Raw genomic sequence first — 23,655 nt, forward strand, 5'->3', positions numbered from 1 at the left:
GTTCTGGCACAGATGTCAGTGGAGGATCCTGCACTTCACCAGAACAATCATTAGAGGTGGGAAGAACTGGGACTGACTTGTAGCAGTGGTATTCTCATAGTATTCTCATAGTATTCTCATACTATTCTCATGTATGTCACCACTCCCAAAACCCTCATGGAATAAGGCTCTGTTCCTGGCATGCACTGCAGAAGAACTGTTAGCTTTTCAACTTCTTTAACTTGTATGTCAGTCCCATGATATATGGGATCGAGAGAAATTTGCTTTAAGAATCAAATCAAGCTGACAGAGCCAGGAATTAACAAGAGAGGCATTTGGAGCTCGTTTATTTCCTCATGGTGTAAATCTAAACCCCTGGCATGGTATCCAGAAGACATTTAATTTTGTAGCTGCATAGCAGCAGTCTGTATCTTTCTGCAAATCACTGTCATCTATTCACACTTAACAGCGCTGTTGTTTGTTCTCTTTGACCTGACAAACCAGAGATTAGAGGATTAGGTTTCCAGATACTGTCTTTTCCTTAGTGACCAATTTGAATTTCAGGCTTAAGTGAGCCAGTTGACTGCCTAGTGAGATATGGCACACCTTGGAACTAATAAGCCTTGACTTAGTAATTCATCAGTGACACCTGCCTGTATTACTTTACCTGGTTAGCTGGCACTGCTTCTGTGGAATGTGAAATCTGCTGACTTTATTGAGGGATTGGGCAGGCTGCCCCACTTAGGAAACTAAAGACGTTGAAAGAGACCATCTAAATAAGGTTTACAGAGGACCTAAGCCAAACAGTCTGGAGAGAAGATACTGCTAGAAGAGATCAGAGTGGTGTGTAGTCTGCTGATTACTGGTTTAATAAAACCAGAAAACAGATGCGTGTATATATGCAGGGAGAATTAAGGTAGACTGTGCAGACTACGTACTGGGCACAGGTTGCTTGAGAATAAGATGGAAGAAGATCTATTCATGTAATAATCAGTAAATTAATGGTCAGCTTTAGCGGTCAGCTGTGGCCATCCCATAATAGTTCTTTATAAGGATGACCATTTAAAATAAACCTCCCTATAGCTCTTAAAAGTAAGTACCATATATTTCTGTGACTGAGAAACTACAAGTTTTTTATTTATGTTGTATGGATAGAAGAATGCGCTTTATGTGTAAGCTTCACACATTTGAAAGCCGTATCTGGCTCTGCATGATGCTGCTTGCTATTCAGAGTACATTTCACTGGAAACCTTAACAGCTTTCAGAGAGCTCATTCTAAATATCTTGATGGAAGACATTCTTAATGTCTCCTTACTCATTCTAATCATAGCTGCATTTATTAAAAAGTATTTTGAATGAAAATGGCTACAAACTCCTTACATGTATTTTTGTACTCTTTCCATGTACAAAAGATTTGCTTGTGTGCTAGCAAACACACTGCAATTGCAATTAATCACAGAACTATTCTTCCCTTCTTGTCTTATTTCTTTCCAAATAATTAGTTTTAACTGGGGAGATGGTGATTATTACACAGGCACTCACTTTCCAGTGTTCTTCTTTAGCTCCCAGACAGCGATTCACAAAATATCCGTTTGTTTGTGATGGAGCCAATACCTACATGGTGCTCGTGTGGTTCTTTTGATAGACAGGATTGTGTTCAGATATTTCATGAAAGGGGCTGATCTAATCCTTTGAAATTTTACTATTGGCTTCCTTCGATCTGGATCAGTCTTAAAACTAATCAGTTCTTAGCTGGATAACACCCAATGAATCTGGATGGTGAATAAAGCAGCATAAAGGATCTCTTTGTTACAACTGAGCCAACCTACATGCACATAACCTTATTTTCAGCTGCCAGCTCCCTTAAGTGATGTTGTTTTCTTCAGCAATTAATGATGAATCCTGTAGACATTGGTTAAAAAAAATCAAACAAAGCAAGCCTTTTATCTTTTCCTCCTCTACTTTTTCCATCTTTCTGGTCCTGTGGCTGAATCCAGTCCTTTTTGCTCAAAATGCTCTTCACTTTGAATCTTGCTCATTTCTTCAAGGCTAAAAGACATTTGAGAAGACATCCCAGTTTTTTGAAAGAGCCTCTTGTGTTTCATCATGTTTCATGGGTTTCATGGGTGTTTCATCCTTCCATGGCACTGCTGCTGTAGAAGTTCAAAACTTCTTGCCTTCTTCAGCCTCTCCTTCCCTAGAGACTGAAGCCTCTCACCTCCTGCCTTCTCTTACGCTTTCCTCATGCTTCCCCTTAGCTTCTTACCAGCCTGTGTGGAAAACATCACTTCTTGCAGCTGTCACACAACATAGCGCTGCCCTTACTGCGTGCCACCCCTCACCTCCAAATGCCATCATCAGTGTGCTACTCTAGGTCATTCCAGTATTTTTCTGTGTCCTACCCAATGTGTCTTGCAGTTATATCCTGTCCTGTGTGGAAGCCTTGTGACCACTGCCTCCTGATTCCCTTTCTTTCAGATCTTAAGGCAGAAGGGTGCTGTCCCTAAGAGCTTTCCTCTCTGATGTTTCGCTGAGCGATGTCAGCCCCAAACACAGCTTCAGCTATTAGCTTTGTTCTGCCCACAGCTGACTCCCCACAATCAGGATGCATGCTCCTTGGTGGGTACCTAGCCCTTGGCTAGCCCACTTGGTCACAATCATCATCCTTGTACTTTTTTTTAACCAGATCTGTAATCTTGGTTTCCTATGGTTAGACCCTAATGTTCTGGTTTTGTCTCAATATTTTTATTCCTGCCTGCCATGCGTTTTCCAAACAAGATCTCATGTCTCTTCACACTCCTGTGTTATTTTCCTGGTCTTGGCCACACTGTTCCTGTATGACTGAGTAGCCTGCTCTCCCTCTCTGGCCTCTTTTCTGGTGATGCTCATTTATTAGTCAATTGTTCAAATCTCCTTCCCTTCCTGTTTGTTACTCTCTTATTTCTCCCTCAGGTTATCTTACTGCCTCACTTCTTCCTGAGCAGGAAACCCCCTCAGACTCCTCCATAGCTTTGTTCAGCCCTGCTTGCCTAGCCTTTTGGCTTCTGAAACAGTCTGCTCTGCTATGGTGACCCAAAATCAGCTTTTAATCAAAATTCGAGAAACCACTATACTCTTCTTCCAATCCTTGCCTCTCCCCCCAAGAAAACAAACAAACACAGAAAAAGACAAACACTCACTGCTTAGGAGGTGGGAACTTGTAGGTACAAAATGCTGTTAGCGAGGATTTTCTTGTTATTTTCTAAGTCCGTGAGAGATTTTTATCTCTCACAGAAGAGGTAGCAGGGAATGTAAACAACCAAGCCACCTGCAACCTTGGAAAGTCTTGTTTATGGTATAGTAGAAAATATTTTGATAATGGATGTTTTAGGATTTTGGCCAATCACCCCCAAGGGGTGGCTGGTCCTTTGTCCAATTAGACTATGAAGAAAAAAGTCTATAAAAGAGTTTGTAAAATAATTAAATAGATCAATCTTGCTGCACAATTCCTGCCTGCTGGATCTTCTCCTCCTCCTCCTCCCTATGGCTGTGGGACACGGTGATATACCGTAGGAACCAAACCTGGCGGTAATAGGAACTTGCCTTGTCCTGTCTGCCCTTGGCTAGGAAAGAACAGACATATTATTGTTTTGCTCTCTCCAAATTTTATCATTCAACCTGCCTATGCATTTTGTAGACTGCCAGACTCCCAGTACCAGGGATGTCATTGGGAGGTTTCTAGCGCTTGAGCTGATGAGAGTAATGTGGCTCAAGGTGATGGGTCCTCTGTGAGGGATCCATGCTGAGCACTTCACCAGGAATCACTGATAGCTGCAGCAGGGACTTCCAGAGCATTCTCTGAGTGGGGACATGAAGACAGCAATTAGCAGTTTCATGGGGAAACAAGGCATGGTACTGCTCCCCACCTGTAAGAACGTGATACCTCCTCTGCCCTAACACTGTCAGCTCTTTGCAATGTTTTTTCTCACCTGACCCACATTTAATTTTGCTAGCGTAATGTCTGGGAGTTTTCATGAAAGCATGTCATAGGCTGACTCACAGTAAAGAAGCAATCAAAACAGGGCAAGAAAATTTCTTTCAGGCAAAACAGTATCTCATGCATGCACCTAACTGACGTTATTTGCCTTTTTCATAGTAGATTGCCACCCATCAAGAATTTCAAGGTTGGGAAAGAAATTCATGCTTGAGGTCCAGCTCTCCCTTCAGTGAATCCCAGGCAGCACTCCCTAAATGAAAGCCCCACACTGCTGTTAATAAGGGTAGTACCTGGGCCTCAGGACACAGAGCATGGGAAGCTGTGACCACAGGTAGGATGCTCAAACACACCACCAGGATGTCCTCCAGGATCCTAGAAAACTCATTCCAGAGCCCAGTCTCAGAGAAGACTTGCTGGCATGTGGTGTCACACCAACACTGTAAAACTATAGGGGAATTGCTTATGAAATGGATTATAAGTGCTTCATTTCAATGGATACTTTTCTCACTAGCAGTAGTAGACAAAGAACAAGAAGAAAAAATGCCATGTGAAAAGAGAGATGTAAGATTGTATGTACTCAAAAGTCAAGTGTGACATGGATGAGAGAAAACATCTGAGAACATAACGGTGTCCTAGCAGGACTGGGAGAGAAGCTTAAGAAAAGCTTCTCCCCAGCCACATTTTTCTCCCTTGAGAAAAGCTTCTCCCCAGCCACATTTCCAAGGCAGACCATCTCCTTGAAAAATGTTTGTGCAGGGCTGCAGAAATGGAAGAAGCCCCCAGATGCTAATAGATGTCTCTTCCTCCCATGGAGATGCCACCTGCAGTGCCTACCATCTGGCTGGATGACCCCCCCTTGTGGATAGCTGGCACCAGAAGGGATTTGGGATGCCATGAACTGCAACATGCTATCATGCTTTTTAAAATTAGCTCAGTGCCAGATGCCAGAAGAGTCCCTTGCCAGGGTGTGTATCATCCCACTGAACTTCAGGACGCCCTGGTGCGACATGAGGCGGGGCGACTGTGCTTTCCACCATGCACGGTACATGCACCTGGCTGTTGGCTTTCAGCCTGGGCCTGGTGCTGCTGCACTTCAGCATCTGCAGCAGCCCTGAGGAGTGCAAGGTGTGCTTTGCTAAGCCACAGCTCAAACAAGGATTGCAAACAAGTGTAACTTCACCCAATTTCACCATGGATTTTTTTTGCAGATTCCTCCCTGCCTTGGTGGCCAAACTGACCCCGGGTATCCAAATTCGGATGGAGATAGTCATCATGAGGACATCCTGCTTCAGCCCTGTGCCTGACAAAAGCCCTGGTGGTGCCAGCAACAGAGAGAAACACAGGTCTTGATATTTCTTCAGGTATGTGAACAGCACAATGGAAAATATTTATGTATTATTCTGAAAATCCAAGCTGATGCTTACTGAACAAGACCAAAAAATTGCCTGATTCTATGCTGGGAGGAAGCAAAGTAACTGGGACTGGGCTGTCTTTAGTTTGTTTTACTTAAGCATGAACAATTCCACCTCATTAGATTACAGTGTATAACGTGAACTAATACATAAATTGAAAAAGTTAATACACTTTCATTCTATAAAGACTGATTGTTATCATAGCTAGGGCAGGGGATTTTCTTAGCAGTGCTTATCTCAGAAGCTATTGGAAGGGAATCCGGTAGTACACTTTAATTGGCTACTTTTGCATCATAAGATGTGTTAATGATTTGTTGGACAATAATTAAGCTGTTTAATCTTCCCATCGGCCCATGCAGGATGTAGTTATGAATAACATCTTTTGTACACAACACATGTGTGACTCTGAAAAGATGAGATCCACCTCCTTCTTTGGGATGCTGCAAAGAAACATGAGAATCTTCAGAAACACTCCTAGCTCCTGCAATTCACAGCAGCTGGATTAATGTATTACACATCTTCTGGGGGAACAAAAGATCTTTGTTATGTTTAACATCAGTAGATTTTAGCTAGCACCTTTTTCATCACTGGCACTACCCTGCTACTTTCTTATAAAAATACTTCTGAAAAAAAGGCTTTCTTGCAAAACAAAATTTATACTATTGCTGTTTCAGTTGGGGCAAATTCATTAAGCCGGCAAAAACTTCAGTAGTAATAATTATACGGTGACCTTTTCTTTTGAAAGCTGGAAAACTTGTAATAAATGAGTCAGTGATTAGGGAAGGAGAAAAGCAGCTGAGTGCTGGCTGGAAGGACTGCATTCGACACTCAGCTGTGCCAAAGTGTAAGGCGTTTACATCATGCCTTGGGGGGTGGGGGTGGTGGTGCTAATTGTATAGCTGTTGTTTGCAGAGTGCTCTAGCCGAGGCCTAAACACAGACTGAAGTCTCAGCACTTCTGTCCAGTTGCAGCTCAACCAAAGGAAGATGTACTTCTGAAATAATCCACACTTACGAAAAACCATGTTCTGAAATTTCATCCACTAAATCCAGTGCCCCAAGTTAGTGGCCACTCTGGACTTACCTCAATTTCCCAGCTCTCAAAGGGTGAACTATTATTGCTTTTGACTCATGCTCTTGTTGAAAATATAAATGTGTCCATATTTGTGAGTATTCCACTGCTGTACCCTGAATTTTACAGAAAAACACACAAGGAAATTTATAATTCTGCTACCGCAGCAAAGTATGACTAATACAAATTAAAAGGTGCAAGGGGACTGCACAGTGACCAGGGAGAACATTACAGTTTGGATGCCCATTAATTTGGTATCTTCCTTCCTGTGACTAAACCAAGACAGGCATGCATCCTGTAGAGAAAATACTATGTCTTTAATTAAAATCATATCAGGTTAATGCATGAAGGAGATATTAAATTAGCATACACAGACTTAATTATACTGTACCCTAATTTTTGTGTCTTTGACTTTACAACTTCTGTAATGTTTTAGCATGGTACCTTTATGGGTGCCTGTGCACTGATTATATCCTAATTAACTTATTCTGAAACAAAAAAGACAGATTTCCTCCAATAAAAAAAATCATCAAAACAAACTGGAGTTTAATACTTCAAACTACCTTGGAACAGAAAAGTGTTAGAGGAATTAAAAATGCCCTCCAAATACGTAAGTGCTGTCACTTCAAAGTTACTTCATCTTCTCCTTTCCCCTTCAAGCTCCAAGTAAATTCTACCCCGGGGAAAACCCTGTGGAAGCTGGGCCTCAGGAAGAAGTTGAAAATTAGGCTATGAACTTAAAGGAAACCTCACAACGACTTTGAAGTGTGTAACCATGACTCATTGGAGTAAGCACCTGTAATTCTCCCCTTGGGAAGTGGATGGACTTCTAAACGTTGCTTGAGAGTGTGTGATGAGGCCACTCCTAAGGGGAAGCATAGTATTAACAGGAAAATAATACTGCTAACGGGGAGGGCCTCTAACAGCCTTCTGTGGAGTAGCCAATTTTGGGTGATGGGACATTTTTTAAAATGATGAAGCCAGAAGCACTTTTGCCATGGTTAGTGAGTACAAGAGGTGGTTCTTTATCTCCTGTGGTAGGCAACATTTCAATCCTGTGCAGTAGCTACAGCTTTTCTTCAAAGAAAAATTATAAATCAACTTTGTGTTTCTGTCAGCCTTCAGATCCTTTACAGAAAATCCATTCTGTTTTGTGGCTGTTGCAATCAGTTGCAATCAGTAGTTTGTCCAGCAAGAAGCCATAAACCACATGACCATGTCATGGGGCACCTGTTCCACTGGACTTTCTTGGCAGGAGTCTGCCATGTCACATTTGCTGTGGTAGGCATACTACTGATAATATCAGTAAGAAGCATGAGCTTCTTATGTATACATTTTTAATAACTTTACTTTTCTTTCTTTCCCCCGGTTCTTGCTGTTTCTTAGTCTACCACTCTTTCCTGAAAATTAATACTTGAGGGTGGCTCAAATGATAAGTCCACATTCTCATCGTCCCTCCAAGATCTGCAGCTCAGTGAACTCTTATCAATTTTGCAAAAGGCAGCTGTATTAAAGTGGCTTTGTTGCTCAGATAAGGAAACAGCAAATACAAGTGCAGCCAGATGTACAAATGAACCATGTTCTGGAGCAAGAAGACTTATGAAAGAACACAGGTCCCAGAATAGGCATCGGGGAGAAGAGTGATGCAGGTGTGCTCAGACACAGGTGGCAAGCAATTCTGCTGTTGGGAAGCAGGGAAAAGATGGCACACTGTGCCAGTTTGAACAGCAGTGAGGTAATTTTGTTCACTTGGAAATAGATGTCTTGGAAAAAAGTAGAGGCTGCGTGCCAAGAGGCTATTGATCACGTTGCTAAATAAAGTAGTAGCCCCACTTCATGGCAGGTTCTTCTAGAAGTGCCTGCTAAACATTGATGAGGAAAGGACTGGAGCCATCCCAGCACACCAGCCTGGCATGACACATGCACGGCAGCATGTGGAGGGGCTGACAGGCCATGTTCAATACCAGCCCCTGAGCCAGTGCCTCCCAAATCACCCATCAGAAGGGACAGATGGAGCTGAAGAGCCATCACACAGCAATTCAAAGACACGCAGCGAAAAGTGGTGTGACGGGAAGGACTTGCCTGCAGTCTTCTTCCACAGGAAAGCAAGGAGGGCAGCTGGAGAGTTCCCAGCCAAGGAGCCTAATTGCCAGATGAGTGGGATGGGGGCGGTCAGCAAAAATGCTGCTGCTCCTTGTTGGGGTCATAGGAACAAGAGAATAATGCTGTGGGGTGGCTCAAGCAGTGAGTCTGCATTTTCATCATCTGTCCAAGATTCTATGGCTTGCCCTTGATACCACAAAATAGAACTAGCCACAATGTTTCTGTCCCCTATGCTATGAATAATGTCCCTAAGTGACTTAGATAAAATGGCAACGGGATTCCATTCCAGCTTAATTCCAAGTGAACATGTCAAGAAAGGGAATGATGAAATACTAACAGGATGCCAAGGTCACCTTCTGGATAGAAACCTTGAGCCAAGGAGGATGGTACAATTGTTGGAGGAGTGAACATTGCTCAAAGAATCAACTGTTAGAAGCACAAACAGTGCAAAATGGGTAAGTCATGGAGGAACATACTGCAAACATCTTACAGTTCTGAAAACCAACAATACTTCTATAGCCATCATCCACCTGCTTCTTTATTGATCTAGACATCCTCGAGTCAGTCTTGCTACAGTTTCTAATCTATGATGCCAAGTAAGAGGAGGGTTTCACAGAGGTGTTGGAGGGGCTCGGATGGCTGGCGCTATCTTGGTAGTCAAGAGGTATCCTTTATCTGTCATGAATGGCTTTGGGGATCTGAGAAACAAAGGTCCTGCTCCTTGCTCTTAGCTGGTGTCCTTTGGTCATGCTTACTCCACCATGAATACTGATGCTTACTTAAGCCTGACTATGCAGTACATGACATAAACCATATACATTTAAAGAAAGTTAATACCATACTATTTAGAAAATCAATACACTTTCATAGTATAAAGATTATTTGGTACAATAGTTAATGAATGAGATTTTCCTGATGTGGGCTGAGGCTATTAGTTGGGAGCCAGAGGCCTAGCAGGAGAGAGGCAAAGCCAAAAATCCCCTCTGCTGTCCAGCTGCAGCCCAAAAAGCAGCTGGACATGGGTATCTCCCCATTGGATTGACAGGCTTTCCGCTTCTCAGAGAGGTTTGTTTACAGCTGTGTCTAAAATAAACGTTGCCTAATTTTTTTTTTCCGCTCCTGTTATTCCTGTGGAGCAAGTTGGATTCCTCTCTGACTCACGCATGATTAACTAACTTCCAGCTGCATTATCTTTATTGTTGCAGCCGATTCACAAGCCAGCGCTCAGCACGACTCGTGGATCCCAAGCTGTGCTGGCGAGGCTGCCACTTACAGAAAAGGATTTTTTTTCTAACAGTTGTGGGGTTTGGGAAATTTTATTATTTTTTATTTGTGTATGAATGTACTTACTTATTTATTTAAGAGACAGCAAGTACCTGCTTTCTCGGGGACCGGAGAAATAAAAAGAAACAACCGATAACACTCCCTGACCCACCCCGTGCGGTGCTGCTGGCGGAGACGCCGTGCCCGGTGGCCGGGCGGCGCCGAGGGGGGTCCCGGCGCACGGCGGGACGGGAGGCGATGGGACAGGAGGGTCCGGCAGTCCCGGCGAGGAAGCAGTTAAGGCCGGGCACCAGGAAACGGGAAGGAAGAGGCTGAGCGCAGCAGGAGCCGCACGGCGGAAGCCCCCCCAGCCCCGCTCCCGTTCCCGTTCCCGCTGGGAGCCGCCGCCGGACCGGGCGCACGTGCGGGAGCGGCGGCGCGGGGGCACGTGCGGGGGGGGGCACGTGCGGCACCGGCACCTGGCAGCGGCGGCCGGCCGGGCGCGGGGCGGGGGCAGGCAAGAGGAGCTCCCGCCGCGCCACCGCTGCTCCCGGGGAGGCGGGGTCGTATGCCGGCCTCGGGTGGTTTTACCCAACCGCTCGCCCCTTACATAAGCCGGGAGCCGGTCCGCCCCCCATTCCCACCGCCGTTCCCCCTTCCCCCTCCCCCCTCCCGGGAGCCGCCCCCCTGCTGCAGAGATGTGACACGCCCCCTCTCCATCCCTCCCTCCCTTCCGTCGCCGTCCCCTCCCAGGAAGAAGCCGGAGTCGGCAGCGCCGCGGGCCCAGCATGGAGTAGGGCGGCCCGGGGCCGGCGGCGCCGCGCGGGCATGGAGCTGGGCCCGGGGCCCTGCGCGCTGCCGGCCGGGGCCAGGCCGGCGGCGGCGGCGGGGGGGCCCTGCACCGAGATGCTGCAGGTGGCGGAGGAGGCCTTCCGCGGCGGCAACTTCGAGCTGGCGGCCGAGATCTACGGCTCGGAGCTGGCGGGGCTGCCGCAGCCCGAGCGGGGCCTGTGCCTCCGCCGCGCCGACGCGCTGGCCAGGGCCGGCCGCATGGCCGAGGCGCTGGACGCCTACGGCGCGGCGGCACGGCTGGCCCGGCTGCGGCCCGAGGAGCTGCGGGAGCTGGCGGAGAGCGTCGCCCTCAGCATCCGCGACAAGGAGCTGCGCCTCCCGCCCTGGGGGAGCGGCGCGGCCGGCGGCGGCGGGGCGGAGGGCGAGGGGCTGGGCGATCCGGCGTGCTGCCGCCCGCCCGAGCTCTTCGCCTGCCCGCTGTGCCGGCGGCTGCTGTGCGAGCCGGTGACCCTGCACTGCGGGCACACCCACTGCCGCCGCTGCGCCGAGCCTGGCGACTGCGGCCGCTGCCACCGCCCGCGCCGCCCCGCCGAGCCGACCCCTGCCGCCGCCGCCCCGCCGGCCGCCGGCCGCCCGCGGGTCAACGTGGTGCTGGGCAACCTGCTGCACAAGTGGTTCGGCGCCGAGAGCCGGGCGCGGCGGCTCCGCGCCGAGGGCGACGCGCTGCGGGAGCGCCAGGAGCTGCCGGCCGCCCTGGAGAAGTACAACCAGGCCCTAGAGATGGGTGAGTGGCGCCGGCGGGGAGAAAGAGGAGGAGGAGGGAGCGCGGCGCGGGCAGCGCTGCTCGCCAGCACAGGGCTGGCCCCCGCAGCCGGGCGGGGAGGGGGTTTGCGGTGAATGATGGTAGAGGGCACCTGGGGGAGGTTACGAGCGGGAATCCTGCCAGCGGGTCTCCTCTCGCCCGCCCCCCGCTCCAGTGAATGGCTATTTTTGTTCCACTGGTATTTCTGTCCTTGCTCTGAAGGTGCCTGGTGTTTAGCTGCTCGCTGCCGATGACTCATTATGCAGTATTTCTAGCAAACCCGCTTTCCTATTTATGGGGAAGCCATCATTTAGTGTAGGATACGCCGTAGTGGTCGTGTTGAGCCCCGCCGCGGCTTCGTGGAAGAAATGAGTATGTGAATCATTCAGCTACGTGCAGCTGCACCTTCAGCAAGAGAAAAGCTTTGAAAACACCTAATGAGATATCAGTAGGTGTAAAGGCTCAGAAAATTTCCTTTATCTTACAGTGTGCAAAATACTTCAGATTAATTTGCGTTTAGCCTTGGAGAGATGGTCCGCCCGTGTTTTCAGTGTAGCCTCTTTGTTGGTACGCAGTATTTCTGTGTGCAGGGTGTTCTCTGAAGAGCTTGGCTTTAAATAAAAATGCCTGCCTTCCTCCTCTGCCAAACCGATGGCAGCCTTAGTTTATCAAAACCAGCTTGTTTTCAGGCTCTGCTCCGAGTAGTAGGTGGATCCTGCTCGCTCGGTTGTAGCCTTGTAGTAGTGGATGTGTGCGTGCGTGCGCCCGGCTTGTTTGCCCTGCGAGCAGTGGGGGTGGTACAACACCGTGAATGTCGGAGAGGCGTGGAGCTGGGGAGAGCCGGGATCTCGGCAAATCCCCCGGGATCTGCCGCTCCTCCGGTCTCAGCGTGATGGATGTCCGGTTTAGTCGAGGAGGAAGCGGAGAGAAAGCCTCCGTCGTTTTAACACTGACGAAATCCTGCGGGTAAATGTCTTTGAAAGATAAGTGTAGGGAAAACCGTGCTGCTCCTCTCTGAATGAGCTCCTTCCCTGCATTGAGTAAAATTGCTTTCCTTAATCCTGATTGTTACACGCAGGCATAAATGGCTCTGATTTTTTTTTTTTTTTTTTTTTAGTTTCTTTTGCTGTGGAGAGAAACAGTTTCGCTGTTACGCTAGTCTTTAACTCACTTTCATTTTTTGCCACAGTTTCATGGTAGGCATTGGAGATAGAAGAGTTTGGGATGGGATAGTATAGCATACTATCTCCTCACAGCTGATGCTGGCTGCAGAAACTATTTCTTCTACTTTTCCAGCTAGATGTGACAAATTTTCAGTCCTAGCTGAGTGTCCCTATAAAACTATTACACGGTTTAGCTGAAGTAATCCCTATTTAAGTAGGGCAGGATGGAGCCCAAGAAGGAAGGTGAAGCAGAGGGAGGGGAGAGGCTTAATGTAGGTCACTGGTAGATACGGTGAGTTTTCAGTAGTGAAGCCTCCTAATATTTTGGGTTCAGGGTCCTACTGCTGGGGAAAATAGCATCTCGTTGATGAAATTATGTTTGAAGAGTTTTTTAGAGAACTGTTTCTCACTGTTGTCTCTGCTTCTTGCTGTGTCTGCATGGGGGTGAAAGGAGAGGGAAGACTGCAGTGTGCTGCTGGTGTTCTCACACAGCACATCTCCTTCCCCTTCCTGTCGCTGGAGTACAATCTCCAGCTATGGCTGCTGTGCATCAGGGTCTCAAGATAACTCTTTTGCAGTGTCCTTATTTCTGTCTTTAGTGATTTCCAAGCAGCCTGGGAATGTGTTCAGAAAGTCTTCACTCTGTCAGTGGCACTAAATTTTTTCTTTTCAATAAAATTGTAACTGGAAATAATAACAGGTGTCTTGCTAGCTTTTGAAAACCAAAAGCTATAGGCTTATGTGTTGTAACTTCCCTAGACATGTGGGGAAGGATCCTGTAGTGGATCTGAATTCCTGCTGATGAAGGGCAGCCCATGCCCCCAGCCCGTCATCTTTTTTGATGTTTTCTGCATGCCGGTGCTGTTTCTCACAAATTGAACTGCTGTGTAGGAGTCTCATGTTCTTAAATTCTCGCCACATGTTTATCAGGTACTGCTTTTCAGCATGCTGGAGTTGCCTTCTTGTTTTCCAGCCAAGTATCTTGGTAAATAAAGAAAAAAAAAGAAAACCCCATGGCTCTTTTCTGATTGTTCAGTACTTAAATGTTAGCAGATGGGTGACTTAAATGCACAGGGCAGCCCTAAGAGTCGCACCATGTGCCTGAGAGAATTGTCCAAATGTTTCCTGAGGTCTGTCAAGCTCGTGACTATGACCATTTCCCTGGGGAGCCTGTTCCAGTGCCCAGCCACCCTCTGGGTGAAAAATCTTTTCCTAAAATCCAACCTCCCCCCCCCCCCCCCCGACTCAGCTTCATGCTGTTTCCTCAGGTCCTATCCCTGGTCCTGAGAAAAGAGATCAGTACCTGGCCCTCTGCTTCCCCTTGTGAGGAAGCTGTAGACTGCGGTGAGGTGTCCCCTCCGTTTCCTCTGCTCCAGGCTGAACACACTTCTAATGTGTGAGAAAATAACTTTTTTTACAACCTGCAAATGCTTGTGTATTGCTATTGAGTGTAAAGGGCCTGGGTATCGTTAAAATTTCTTTTTAGCGACTGAAGGCACATGAACACATTGATTATACAATTGTGGTATAAAGTTAGGTAAAATTTCAGGTTTCTTGGCAGTACGTGCACTTCAGTGGGATATTTTTACTGGTGTTTTTTGTGGAATACTTTCCTACTCTATTTGTAACAACTAGCCTTGTGTGATGCAATATTAAAGCAAGTTTTCCTATCACTTTGCTCATTCTGATTGTGGCCTTCTCTCTTCTGATTCACACTTTAGTTCTCAAGGTGCTTCAATTCTTGAATTACGTTCCTGGTGCAATCTGAAATATCTGGTATGTATTTCAGGCCTAGGAGGAGGTCTACATGCCTTCAAGTTGTCAGCTTTTTCTAGTTGAACTAGTTAGGCTTACAAATGCATACTCTTAGCATGTATGTTCATCTTTTGTCCTTAACAATGACATCTACAACAGCACTGCTGCTCCCATGTTCACTCTCACAGTCTGCTATGGATTCAGGTGTGGTTGAGTAGGGGTTTTTGTTCTTAAGAAAATCAGCTTTGCTATTTGATCCTTCCAGTCTTCTTGAGATGTGATCTCTTCTGTTTTATACAAAGTCACTGCCTTTTTTTTTTGCTGCTATAGACATTGGAATAGATCCTACATTATTGTAAGGTATCTAATTACCACAGCTTCAAAGCAAGCACATGTCAAGCCGCTTGAAAGAAAGCATTTGTTTCCAGATGGATCACTTTTTGTGCCAAACTTTATGGTGTTCAGCCATCGTAATATCAAGTATTGTCCAAATGTTGCTCTCATGGCTATTACCCCAGCTTTCTGAATTTCATTTGTGTGGAAATCAGAGGTGGGCTTCCTCTCTGACATCCCTTATTTTTTAACTAGTCTTTTGATTGTATGAACTCCTAAGTTAATTAAACTGAAATATATGATATATGTGTGCAGGATTGCTTTGTTTGTGGGGTTGTTTTCTTTTGTTTGTTTGGGTCTTTTTGTGTGGTATGTGCTTTCTGCACCCTTTTTTCTTTCACCTGCTGCTCTCTCTGATGGAGATACTCTCTGGAGGGACTGTGCTTGGGAGGAGTACAGTCTTTTCCTTATATCCAGGCTCCTTAAGCTGTGTGCCTGAAGTTAATGTAAGCTCAATTTCAGTGACAAATTATTGTATTTTAAGGATGTGCTTTTGGGAGTGTGTTCTGGTTTTGGTTTTTTTTATTTCTCCAAAGCAGTTCTCAGTTACAGAGGCAACAGGTGTCTGTTACTTCATTGGGAAGATTGTGAATAGAGCTTTCCTCAAGTACATCTCTAAAAGAGATGAAGCTATCCTCTGAGTGAGGGTACATTCATAAGCCAACATGCGTGCAGAGTGTGAGAAGTTTGGGGTGGTCTTGGGTCATGCCTTAAGCCAGAATTTCTCTGTGCCCTTCTTTGTATCGAGACAGCCTGTTAGCATCCTGTGCCTTTCCTGTAAGTAAGTCTGAAGACATCTGCTCAGGGATACAAAGCCCAGGGGTGTAGTTCTGTGGCTCCTGTTGCTGCTGGTTTGTAGCAGTTCTGGTTCCTGGGCTGTGTCAGCAGTTGCAGGTCTTGGGTGGTCTCTCAAGCCTGCCCGCAGGGCTGTGGCTCTGCTGGGAAGGGCTGTGACCCTGTTGTGCCCACCTGACCCTAATCTTGAATGAGCTTCTTTGGGTGTGGAGGGGTGACCCTGCCCTGGCTCCTGTGGTGTGATGGAGCAGTTTCTTGTTTGCTTGCTGTGTGCTGTACAGTGGGATCCGAGCAGGGTGGCACACATCCTATTTGGACACTGGCGTTCCAGGACACCCTGTTTCTGTGTGAGACATGTTGGCTTCAGTGTGTAATTACCCGCTGCTGCAAAGTTTATCAGGCCTGAGAAGATCATTGATTCTGGAGAGCTGTAAGAGCTCAGCAAACACTCAAAGAGGTTTTGTTTACTTCTAGTGTGATGGGCTGTTTCTGAGCAGAAATATGATTGTCCTGGGGCAGGGGGGGATAGCTGATGCATGCAGCTGCTCACGTTGCCCAGGATTTTAGTACCACCCCTCCATTTCAGAATGAGCACGTTGGAGATAAAGCTCAACTCTATCACACAGTTTTGAAAACACAGTGAAAGATAGAGGACTTTGGAAGAAAAGGCTCCTTTGCATATACATCTATGTGGATCTTTGTTTCAAGTGGATAAAGGATGGTGTAGGAAAGGCCAAGGAGAGGAAGTGAGTTTGTACCAAGCCCAAAGCAGCATCAGAAGTAGCAGTGCTGCCAGGCAAGCAGGGGAGATGCTGCTGTGTAGGCACTGGGGATGCTCCATCTCCCAGGGTGAAGAGCTGCTCACTGACCTCTGGCCCACAGGGTGGTGGATGTGGTGTTGCTAGAAACAAAATGCAGGAGGTTTCCTGAGCTTTGGTGGAAAGAGGAAAATCTGCTTCTCTTGGACAGATGTTGGAGAACCCTCCCCCCTCATCCCAGTGCATGAGCACCATAAATTGGTCTGATCCAAAAGAAAGCTTATTGTGGCTGCTCAACACTACTTACTTTTGTGGTCAAGCAATTAATGGAGATTTATCTGATGCTTTCCACATTCTCTCGTTGTAAGAATTGAATTAAGGGGGTGGGGGCAGGCCAGGAGGCAGTAGAAAAGAGACACAAGGGAAGCTACAGACCTTCAATGCAAGTTGATTCAAGAACTATTGCTGTAGATTTTCCTGCCAGGTAAATGACAGGTTGTGGGGTTGCACTCCTTCTTGAAGAGCATGGCATAGGTAAAACTTCAAGCCAAGCATTCTTGGAGTTAGACTGAGTGCTTACAGCTATGAGATAAGTATGGGCAAGTATTCTGCCATGCCCCAGAAATAATTTGTGTAAGCGATTGGAAAAAACATGGACCCTGTTCTAAGTCAACAGAATCTCTATTGAGCACACAGGAGTATTTATAGGATTCTTGTTTACAAATTGTAGAATCAAAGCTATGCAGCCAGTAAGTAAGAGACTAACCAATCATACAAAGAAATGGCAGAACCCATGTTTCTTGCTACTTTATCTCGGACACTCTCACACATCCCACAGAGCCTCCACGGCCCAGTGTTCTGGGCCACTTAATTGAAACATTCTCACATAGGTATTTATGGCTGCAGATGATCTTTGGTACGCACTTTCTCATGGGAAAAAGGTTCTTGTCAAGGTTGACCAGGAGCAGCCACTTCTACAACTTGCTTGGGCATTTTCCTTCCATGCCTATGTCTGAGTTGTTTCAGATAAGGGAGAAAGGATGATCAGAATTTCTTGGTGGACTTGGTGGAACAGCCTTCAGGTGCTTTCCTACTGCAGCCCTGACTGGTGATGGATTCCTCTGTTAGTCCTGGGTCAGGGTCAGAAGAAGCAGAGTCCCGGTCTGTAAAGGGAAGCTACTGAACTCTCTTTAGAGAGCTGTGCTTAAATTTTTATGGAGGTGGCTGATGCCATCGTATGTGTTTTATTAATTCTGCTGCTTTGTAAAGTTGTGCCTTCGTTAATGGTGTGTTTGCCCCAAAGTCTCATTCGAAGAATACTGCTAGAGAGTGTCTACATGGACTTGTATGTGAATTATATGTATTAGAACACTTTAATGGGCTCTTCTTTTGTACACCATTTCTAGGAGGCTGCTATTAAAAGATAAGATCGTTTGTCTTTTCCTGATATGGTAAAAAGGATGTTGGCCAAATTTTCCTTCCTCACAGGGTCTTGAGTACACTTTCCTGTTTGAAGTAGTGAAGAAGTAAATCTTTGATGTTGTACCAGCCATTTAGCAAAAACAACAGAAAAGCCATGGTAGACAGCTGTCATGACTCCTCCTGCAACAGCAACTGGTTCAGTCATTTTAATAATTTATCAGAAGAATATTTAATTTTGTAACTCCTAAAGGAAGGTGACTTTAAAAGAAGAATGAGAGAGGTAGTGTTTCTGAAATTACCTGCTACAAAAAATAGTAGTTGCTTGCTGCTTAGAGGAGTTGTGCTAAAAAAGGAACTTTCCCATCCATCTTTAAAATCATATCTTGGAATCCTCTTAAAGCGTGTCTCCAAAACCTCTTTGTGCTGTTCTACGCAGACAGAATAATGTGTAAAAGTAGGAGTCAAGGTTACCTGGAGACTGTTGCAGTCATCCTAGCATTATTTTTAAACTTGAAATATTTTGCAGAGTTCTGCCCCTCAGTGCCTCCTTCACCCCACCTCGTTCCCCCGTTTTACTGTGAACTAGTGCTTGAAAAACAGTAGTAGATACTTCATATATGTCACCACTGGAAACATGTCAAGTTGTTTGGAGTGGAAGCTCATGTTACTCTTGGTTTGTACAGAGCTTGTGGTTGAGTGCTCAGGTCCTGTAGCTGGATCTCTGGAAGTTTTTTTCCTTCTTGCAGAGGGTCTGCTGAAGGAGGGTCTGCTTCTTGCCAAGCTGCAAGACCAGAGCCAAGGTGATCAGGAGGCTTATTCGTCACTGGTGAAGGGCAGAAGGCATCATGCTGTACAGTAGACAGTCTTGCTGTGGGTTTTTGGTTTTTTGTGTTGGTTTTTTTTTAAAGTAATTAATATTGCTCATGTAACTTACCCCATCTTAAATGGAACAGAATTGTATTTTCCCCTTCCCCTTCATGTATGTAACCCAGATGTAATTTCCTATAAATAATTGAACTACTTCAGCAATCCTCGAGAATGAACTATATGTACTTATCAAAGTTTGAAGAATTTTTGAAGTCTCTTCAAACAGCATACTCTTCTTTTTTTCTTTGATAAAGTATAACAGAATGTCTTTTGCTTTTGAGAGAAGACATTTATAGAACTGACTCGTGCTTCCTTATCTTAAAATTAGTAGGATATTGCAGTACTCTTTTCTTTTTGCAAATATAGTAAGTGATCACTCTATTTGAGGACAGAAGGGGTGAGTAGTAACTGAGAAGGAAGAGGGTCCTTTTTGCAAAAGAAATTCTGAAACAAGCTTTAACTGGAAAAAGAGCTTAAAAAGACCTGAAGGGTAACTTGTAGAAATGTAGCTTATGTACTAATCATGTCAAAGAAGGCTACTAGGTTGTCGCTGGTGACAGTAGTTTTATGATAGAATATCTGGCTGTAAATTTATCTTGTTAAACTGTGATCGTGGGAGACCTACTTGGCTGGCCCTGCCTGTCTGCGAATTACAGTGGTGTCTTTGGAGTCTCCTTGCAGTCACAGGTTCTTGTGCACCTAGCATAGGTCCCTGTTTCTTTGGGCGGGTCAGAACTTTTCCTTGAGTGCTTTGGACATCTGGCAGGGGGTTGACCCCTTGAGGTTCTTGGTTTTGATTTTGAATCTTGTTTGTTATATCATACTTCGATCTGTAGATATCTTGATTTGAGGCAGTCTCTGTACCTGCTGTGTGAGAGGATAATTCCATTCTGACTGAGGCTTGGTAGGAAACCTTTCCCAGCCTTGAACTAAGTCCTGGGTGAATTAGTAAGCATTGAAAAATGAGTCATATTTGTGTACTTACTGCTTTTATTATACTAGTGCCAAGAGGCCATAGATGGACTTGGGGTACATCACGTGAAGCAGCCCAAATGTCCAAAGGGTAGAATGGGAACTGAAAATACTGGGAGGGAGTGTTGCTTCATGCTATATTACCTGGAAAGAGTAGCAGACATCTAGCAGAGTGTTGAAAGATTGGGATTTGCATAGGAGGGAGCAATGGTCTAATATATTACACTTAGCTCTGTGCTGGGACATTCTTGAGTTTGGGACTTTGCTGCTGCAATTTATGACTTACGGGTTTGGGAAGAAGGTTATCATTGGCTTTGGAGTTGTGGGCATGCAGACTAAACCGTACGTTAATGTAATTGGTCTGGCATGCTTCTGCCTCATGAGGCCAAAGGTACAGCACAAAAGCGAGGGTGCAAAGTTAGCTGCATCATCTGTAGCAGCTCTTCTGGGTAGCATACAACTTGCCTCACAGTGTTTCTCCTGAGTAATGGTGGGTATAGTGATTAGCTGTGCTTAGCAGTGATGACAGTCCAGCTTTAAATAACATACGGAGCTTCCTAGCTGAGGACTTACTGAGCCTGAAATAAAACTGCTTAGAATCTAAAGCATTTTGTTCAGCACACTGCAAGATCTGTGTTCTTAAGCCTGGGCTTTTGGACAGCAAAAAATACAGAGGCCGGAAAGAAATGAGTTCAATCTTAAAATTACATCTTCCTAAAAATTGGTGGCACAGGCTCCAAGTGGAGGATGGTGGTGCCCTGAGCTCCTCATGCTCACCACAGCCTATTTCAAGAGTTCCTAAGGCCATACACTACTGTCTGCCAGTGTTGATCCCTTGGTCCCCCAGGGGAAATGGGTGTTACATTTGCCTGCAGAGTACTGTTCACAAGTGCCTGCCTTGTAAGTGCAGTGGAAGGGTGCTTGGTTGCACAAGTAGATTTCTGGAGGAAGAGCCATCTTTTATTGCATTCTCTGTGCGCTAAAAGCTCTTGCATGTTTTCTCTGGGGTCTTTGATCACTTCAGGAAGATGCCGGTGATGTAAATGCAAGGAGGAAAAGCCATAATATTCAGAAAGTATGTATACTTTTTAAAGTCCAGCTGTTAATCCAGTTAAGGTAGACTGATGATTTAGAAAACATGGGTTTGCTGATTGCAGGTATGTGGTCATGTTCATTGCCCTCCATAATCAGGTTTGGGAAGCTGACCCTGGTTTCCATCTTTGCTGTGAAATGAAGTTTTATTTTAATGTCTTGAATGTCTTTATTACTTCTGCTAATTATTTTATCTAAACTGCCCCTTTCTCTTTGCCACCCCCTTTTCCCCTACCAAACATTCTGTGCCTCCATTTTCTGTGTGTGGACTTGTCATGCTTACATGAAGTTTGGAGGAGAAAAGCTAATTTGCTATTCAGTTATTTACTAGAACTTGCTAATTTCTCACTGAAATGAAGATACATGCTTCATATTATTTTTCAAGCTTATTAAAAGGCTTTCGATACTGAATTGTTCAGAACTAAATGCATAATGTAGCAAAACAAGCCAAATTTCTTTTTCTTTCCAGGGCAGAAGTTTCTTTAAAATGTGAGAGAAGTTTCTGCTGAAATACTGTGCAGGCTGACTCTTAAAAGCAAGACTGAAAGGTGTTTGTGATGACACTGTTTCAGTTCTGCTCATGCCTTCAAGGAAATGTGCTTAGTATTGAGATATGTGCGAATAAGATGCGATTTTCTACAAAGAATTGTTAGGTAAGGAGAATTAGAGAGTTCTAGCAACTTTAAGCTTGTTCTTTCTGTTCTGAGTTCCTGGAAGAAATGGCAGTGTAGTTTATTACAGTAAAACTTCTATCATCATCTGCGCTCAGTTGGGCAAATTCTCATAATTGCTCTAACTGCCTTCCTGGCACAAGGAAATTTTGTGGAGCCCTGTTGTCCTACCAACCTTCCAAACTCAACAGAATAGCTTTTTTTAAAAGCTTGAATACTTGGGCATATCTGGAAAAGTTATTTTGGGTGTTATCTTCTGCATAAGTAAAAGCACAGTGTAACAAACATGCAGATGAGCACAAAGGTGGTGTGAGAGGAAAATTATTGATTTTGGAGAAATCCAAGTTGACAACCACACTCAGAATAGGCAATATTTGGTGGTCCAAAGGAGGGTCCAGGAGGCAAAGACCCAAACATATGTCTGTTCTGGGCCCTGTATGGGCCAGGGTTTGTCTGGTACAGTGAGATTATGGCTGGGGGGAAGGGAGATGCTTGGGAAGACTTCCAGGACTTGTGTCTTGGAGGAAGTCTCTGTGTCCCAGCTGCCTGGAGCTGCAGATCCTGGGAGCCTCAGTACTGCATCCCTGATGCTGACAAGGACATAAATTTTGCTGTGCAGCTGTGGATTCCCAGGAGGAGTTGGATTCACAAAATGCCATCTGCTGGTGTTGTGGAAACAGTAAAATTTTCTACACTTTTCTTTTTTAATTTGGCCTGAAATAATAAGTCATTTCATAAAAGAAATCTTTTTTTCTCCTGCTCTTTATCTCCAGAAGAGAGAATGAGTGCCTTATTTTAAAACAAACTTTTGACTACTATTGTGCAGCTTTTTCTTTTGGGATTGTTTCTTCGGGTATGTTTTTTGGGTTTTTTTTTTTTAATTGCAAATACTGTAGAGTCAAAATGTTACAGAGTTGAAAGGGACCTTTAAAGATCATCTAGTCCCAACCCACCTGCCATGGGCCAGGACACTTTCCGCTAGACCACTGGGTTGGGGGGCTCGAGGCATTGTCCAGCCTGGCCTTGAACACTGGCATCCTTGTATACTGGCATCTAGCAGTATTCACAAACTCTGTACACCCTCAAGGCCTCTCTTGCCACCTTCTGTGACTAATTATTTTCATCACAGCATTTACTGTGGCATGGAACAACTCGATATCATGGCACTTACAAGAAACACTATAGTTATTTAGGCTGCAGCTGGATATTCACTTTTTCATCCCACTTCCACGTGCACCCTGAGTTGGAGTCAGCCAGCTGATGCCTCAGTTCCACTGACAAAGAATGAGGTTTCAGTCCATCTAGCTTTGCCCTGATGAGACGTGGACCCTCCTGGGACAGTCCTGCTGATAGCAGGAGGCTGGGAATTAGGAATGCATTGGTTGGGTGTAGAGCCAGTAAGATTTCAGGCTGCACTGCTTGCTCTGTGACTGAGGTGAGCCTGAATGGAGGTGGCTGGGCACCACTCTAGCTATGGCATCTAGTCTAGATACTTCATCTCCCTGTACAAGACCTGTTACAGTGTGGCCTCATAAATGCTGTTCTCTTTAGCAAAGCTGTTTGGTTTGTTGGGGTTTTTTATCCTTTCTCTCAGTTAACTAAACATTCCTTGCCAGTTACTCATTAAGATGGGCTGGCCACACCTTATGCTTTCTGACTGAGTCTCAGTGAAGGAGAGGTATGAGCCCTGAGTACACGTAGCTTTTTCTGGCTTGCCTCCATGTTGGTTTATTTTCTTTTCATATTGTGAGACCCTTTGGACTGTGCTTCAGGAGGATCTGCAGCCTTTGCCACAGTGTTGTGCTCTGCGATGGCTTTTTTTTGCTTAAAACGTTTGCACTGAAGACAAGTTCCTGAAAAGGAGCTGGTGAAGCTGTTCTCTCTCTGGGTTTGTTGGATGTACGAACCATTCTGAAGAGTGCTGGAAAGCATCAGTGTGGTTAAAATGTTCAGTAGTGAACAGAAGCAGCAAGCTGACTTGCTTTGCCCCCTAATCTCATACTGCTTCCTTTCCCTATGGTGCCAGAAATACTTCCCCACCCCACACCCTGCTTTCTGTTGAGGTACCTAACTTCTTGCTGCTTCTACCTCCCTCTGCATACCCTGAACCTGGATACCCTAGAGCAGACAAAGATGGAAATACAAAGTATGCATTACTTACTGTTCAAATGCAGCTAAACTAAATAGTTTCATATTTGAGCATCTGCTAAAAGAAAAAAAACTTGCTTGGAGATCTTAGATTAATTGCTTTCGATTTTATTTAACTTGCCGTCTTTTAAAAAACTATTAGGTAGAAACGTGGGTCACTCCATGCAGCAGTCTGCACGTGTAGTAGTTAAAAAAACCCCTCAACAAACCATGACAAAACC

The 23,655-nt window shown here is 45.4% G+C and overlaps 1 protein-coding gene across 3 annotated transcripts in view; it reads left to right on the plus strand.

Moving 5' to 3' along the window:
• The first annotated feature begins 10,411 nt into the window (after positions 1–10,411).
• LONRF2 (LON peptidase N-terminal domain and ring finger 2) overlaps positions 10,412–23,655 on the plus strand; it is a 35,393-nt gene continuing 22,149 nt past the window's right edge. For all 3 annotated transcript variants that reach the window (XR_006018132.1, XM_042040509.1, XM_042040519.1), the window contains exon 1: positions 10,412–11,380. Coding sequence is in view for 2 of the 3 variants with exons in the window: in XM_042040509.1 (XP_041896443.1) it covers positions 10,633–11,380 (748 nt within the window). In the remaining variant the exon portion in view is untranslated. The remainder of the gene's footprint in view (positions 11,381–23,655) is intronic.

This window comes from Corvus kubaryi, unplaced genomic scaffold (genome assembly GCF_017639235.1).
Source record: "Corvus kubaryi isolate FWS band 111438036 unplaced genomic scaffold, C.kubaryi_AGA036_p1.0 133, whole genome shotgun sequence".
In the NCBI taxonomy this organism is placed as follows: domain Eukaryota; kingdom Metazoa; phylum Chordata; class Aves; order Passeriformes; family Corvidae; genus Corvus; species Corvus kubaryi.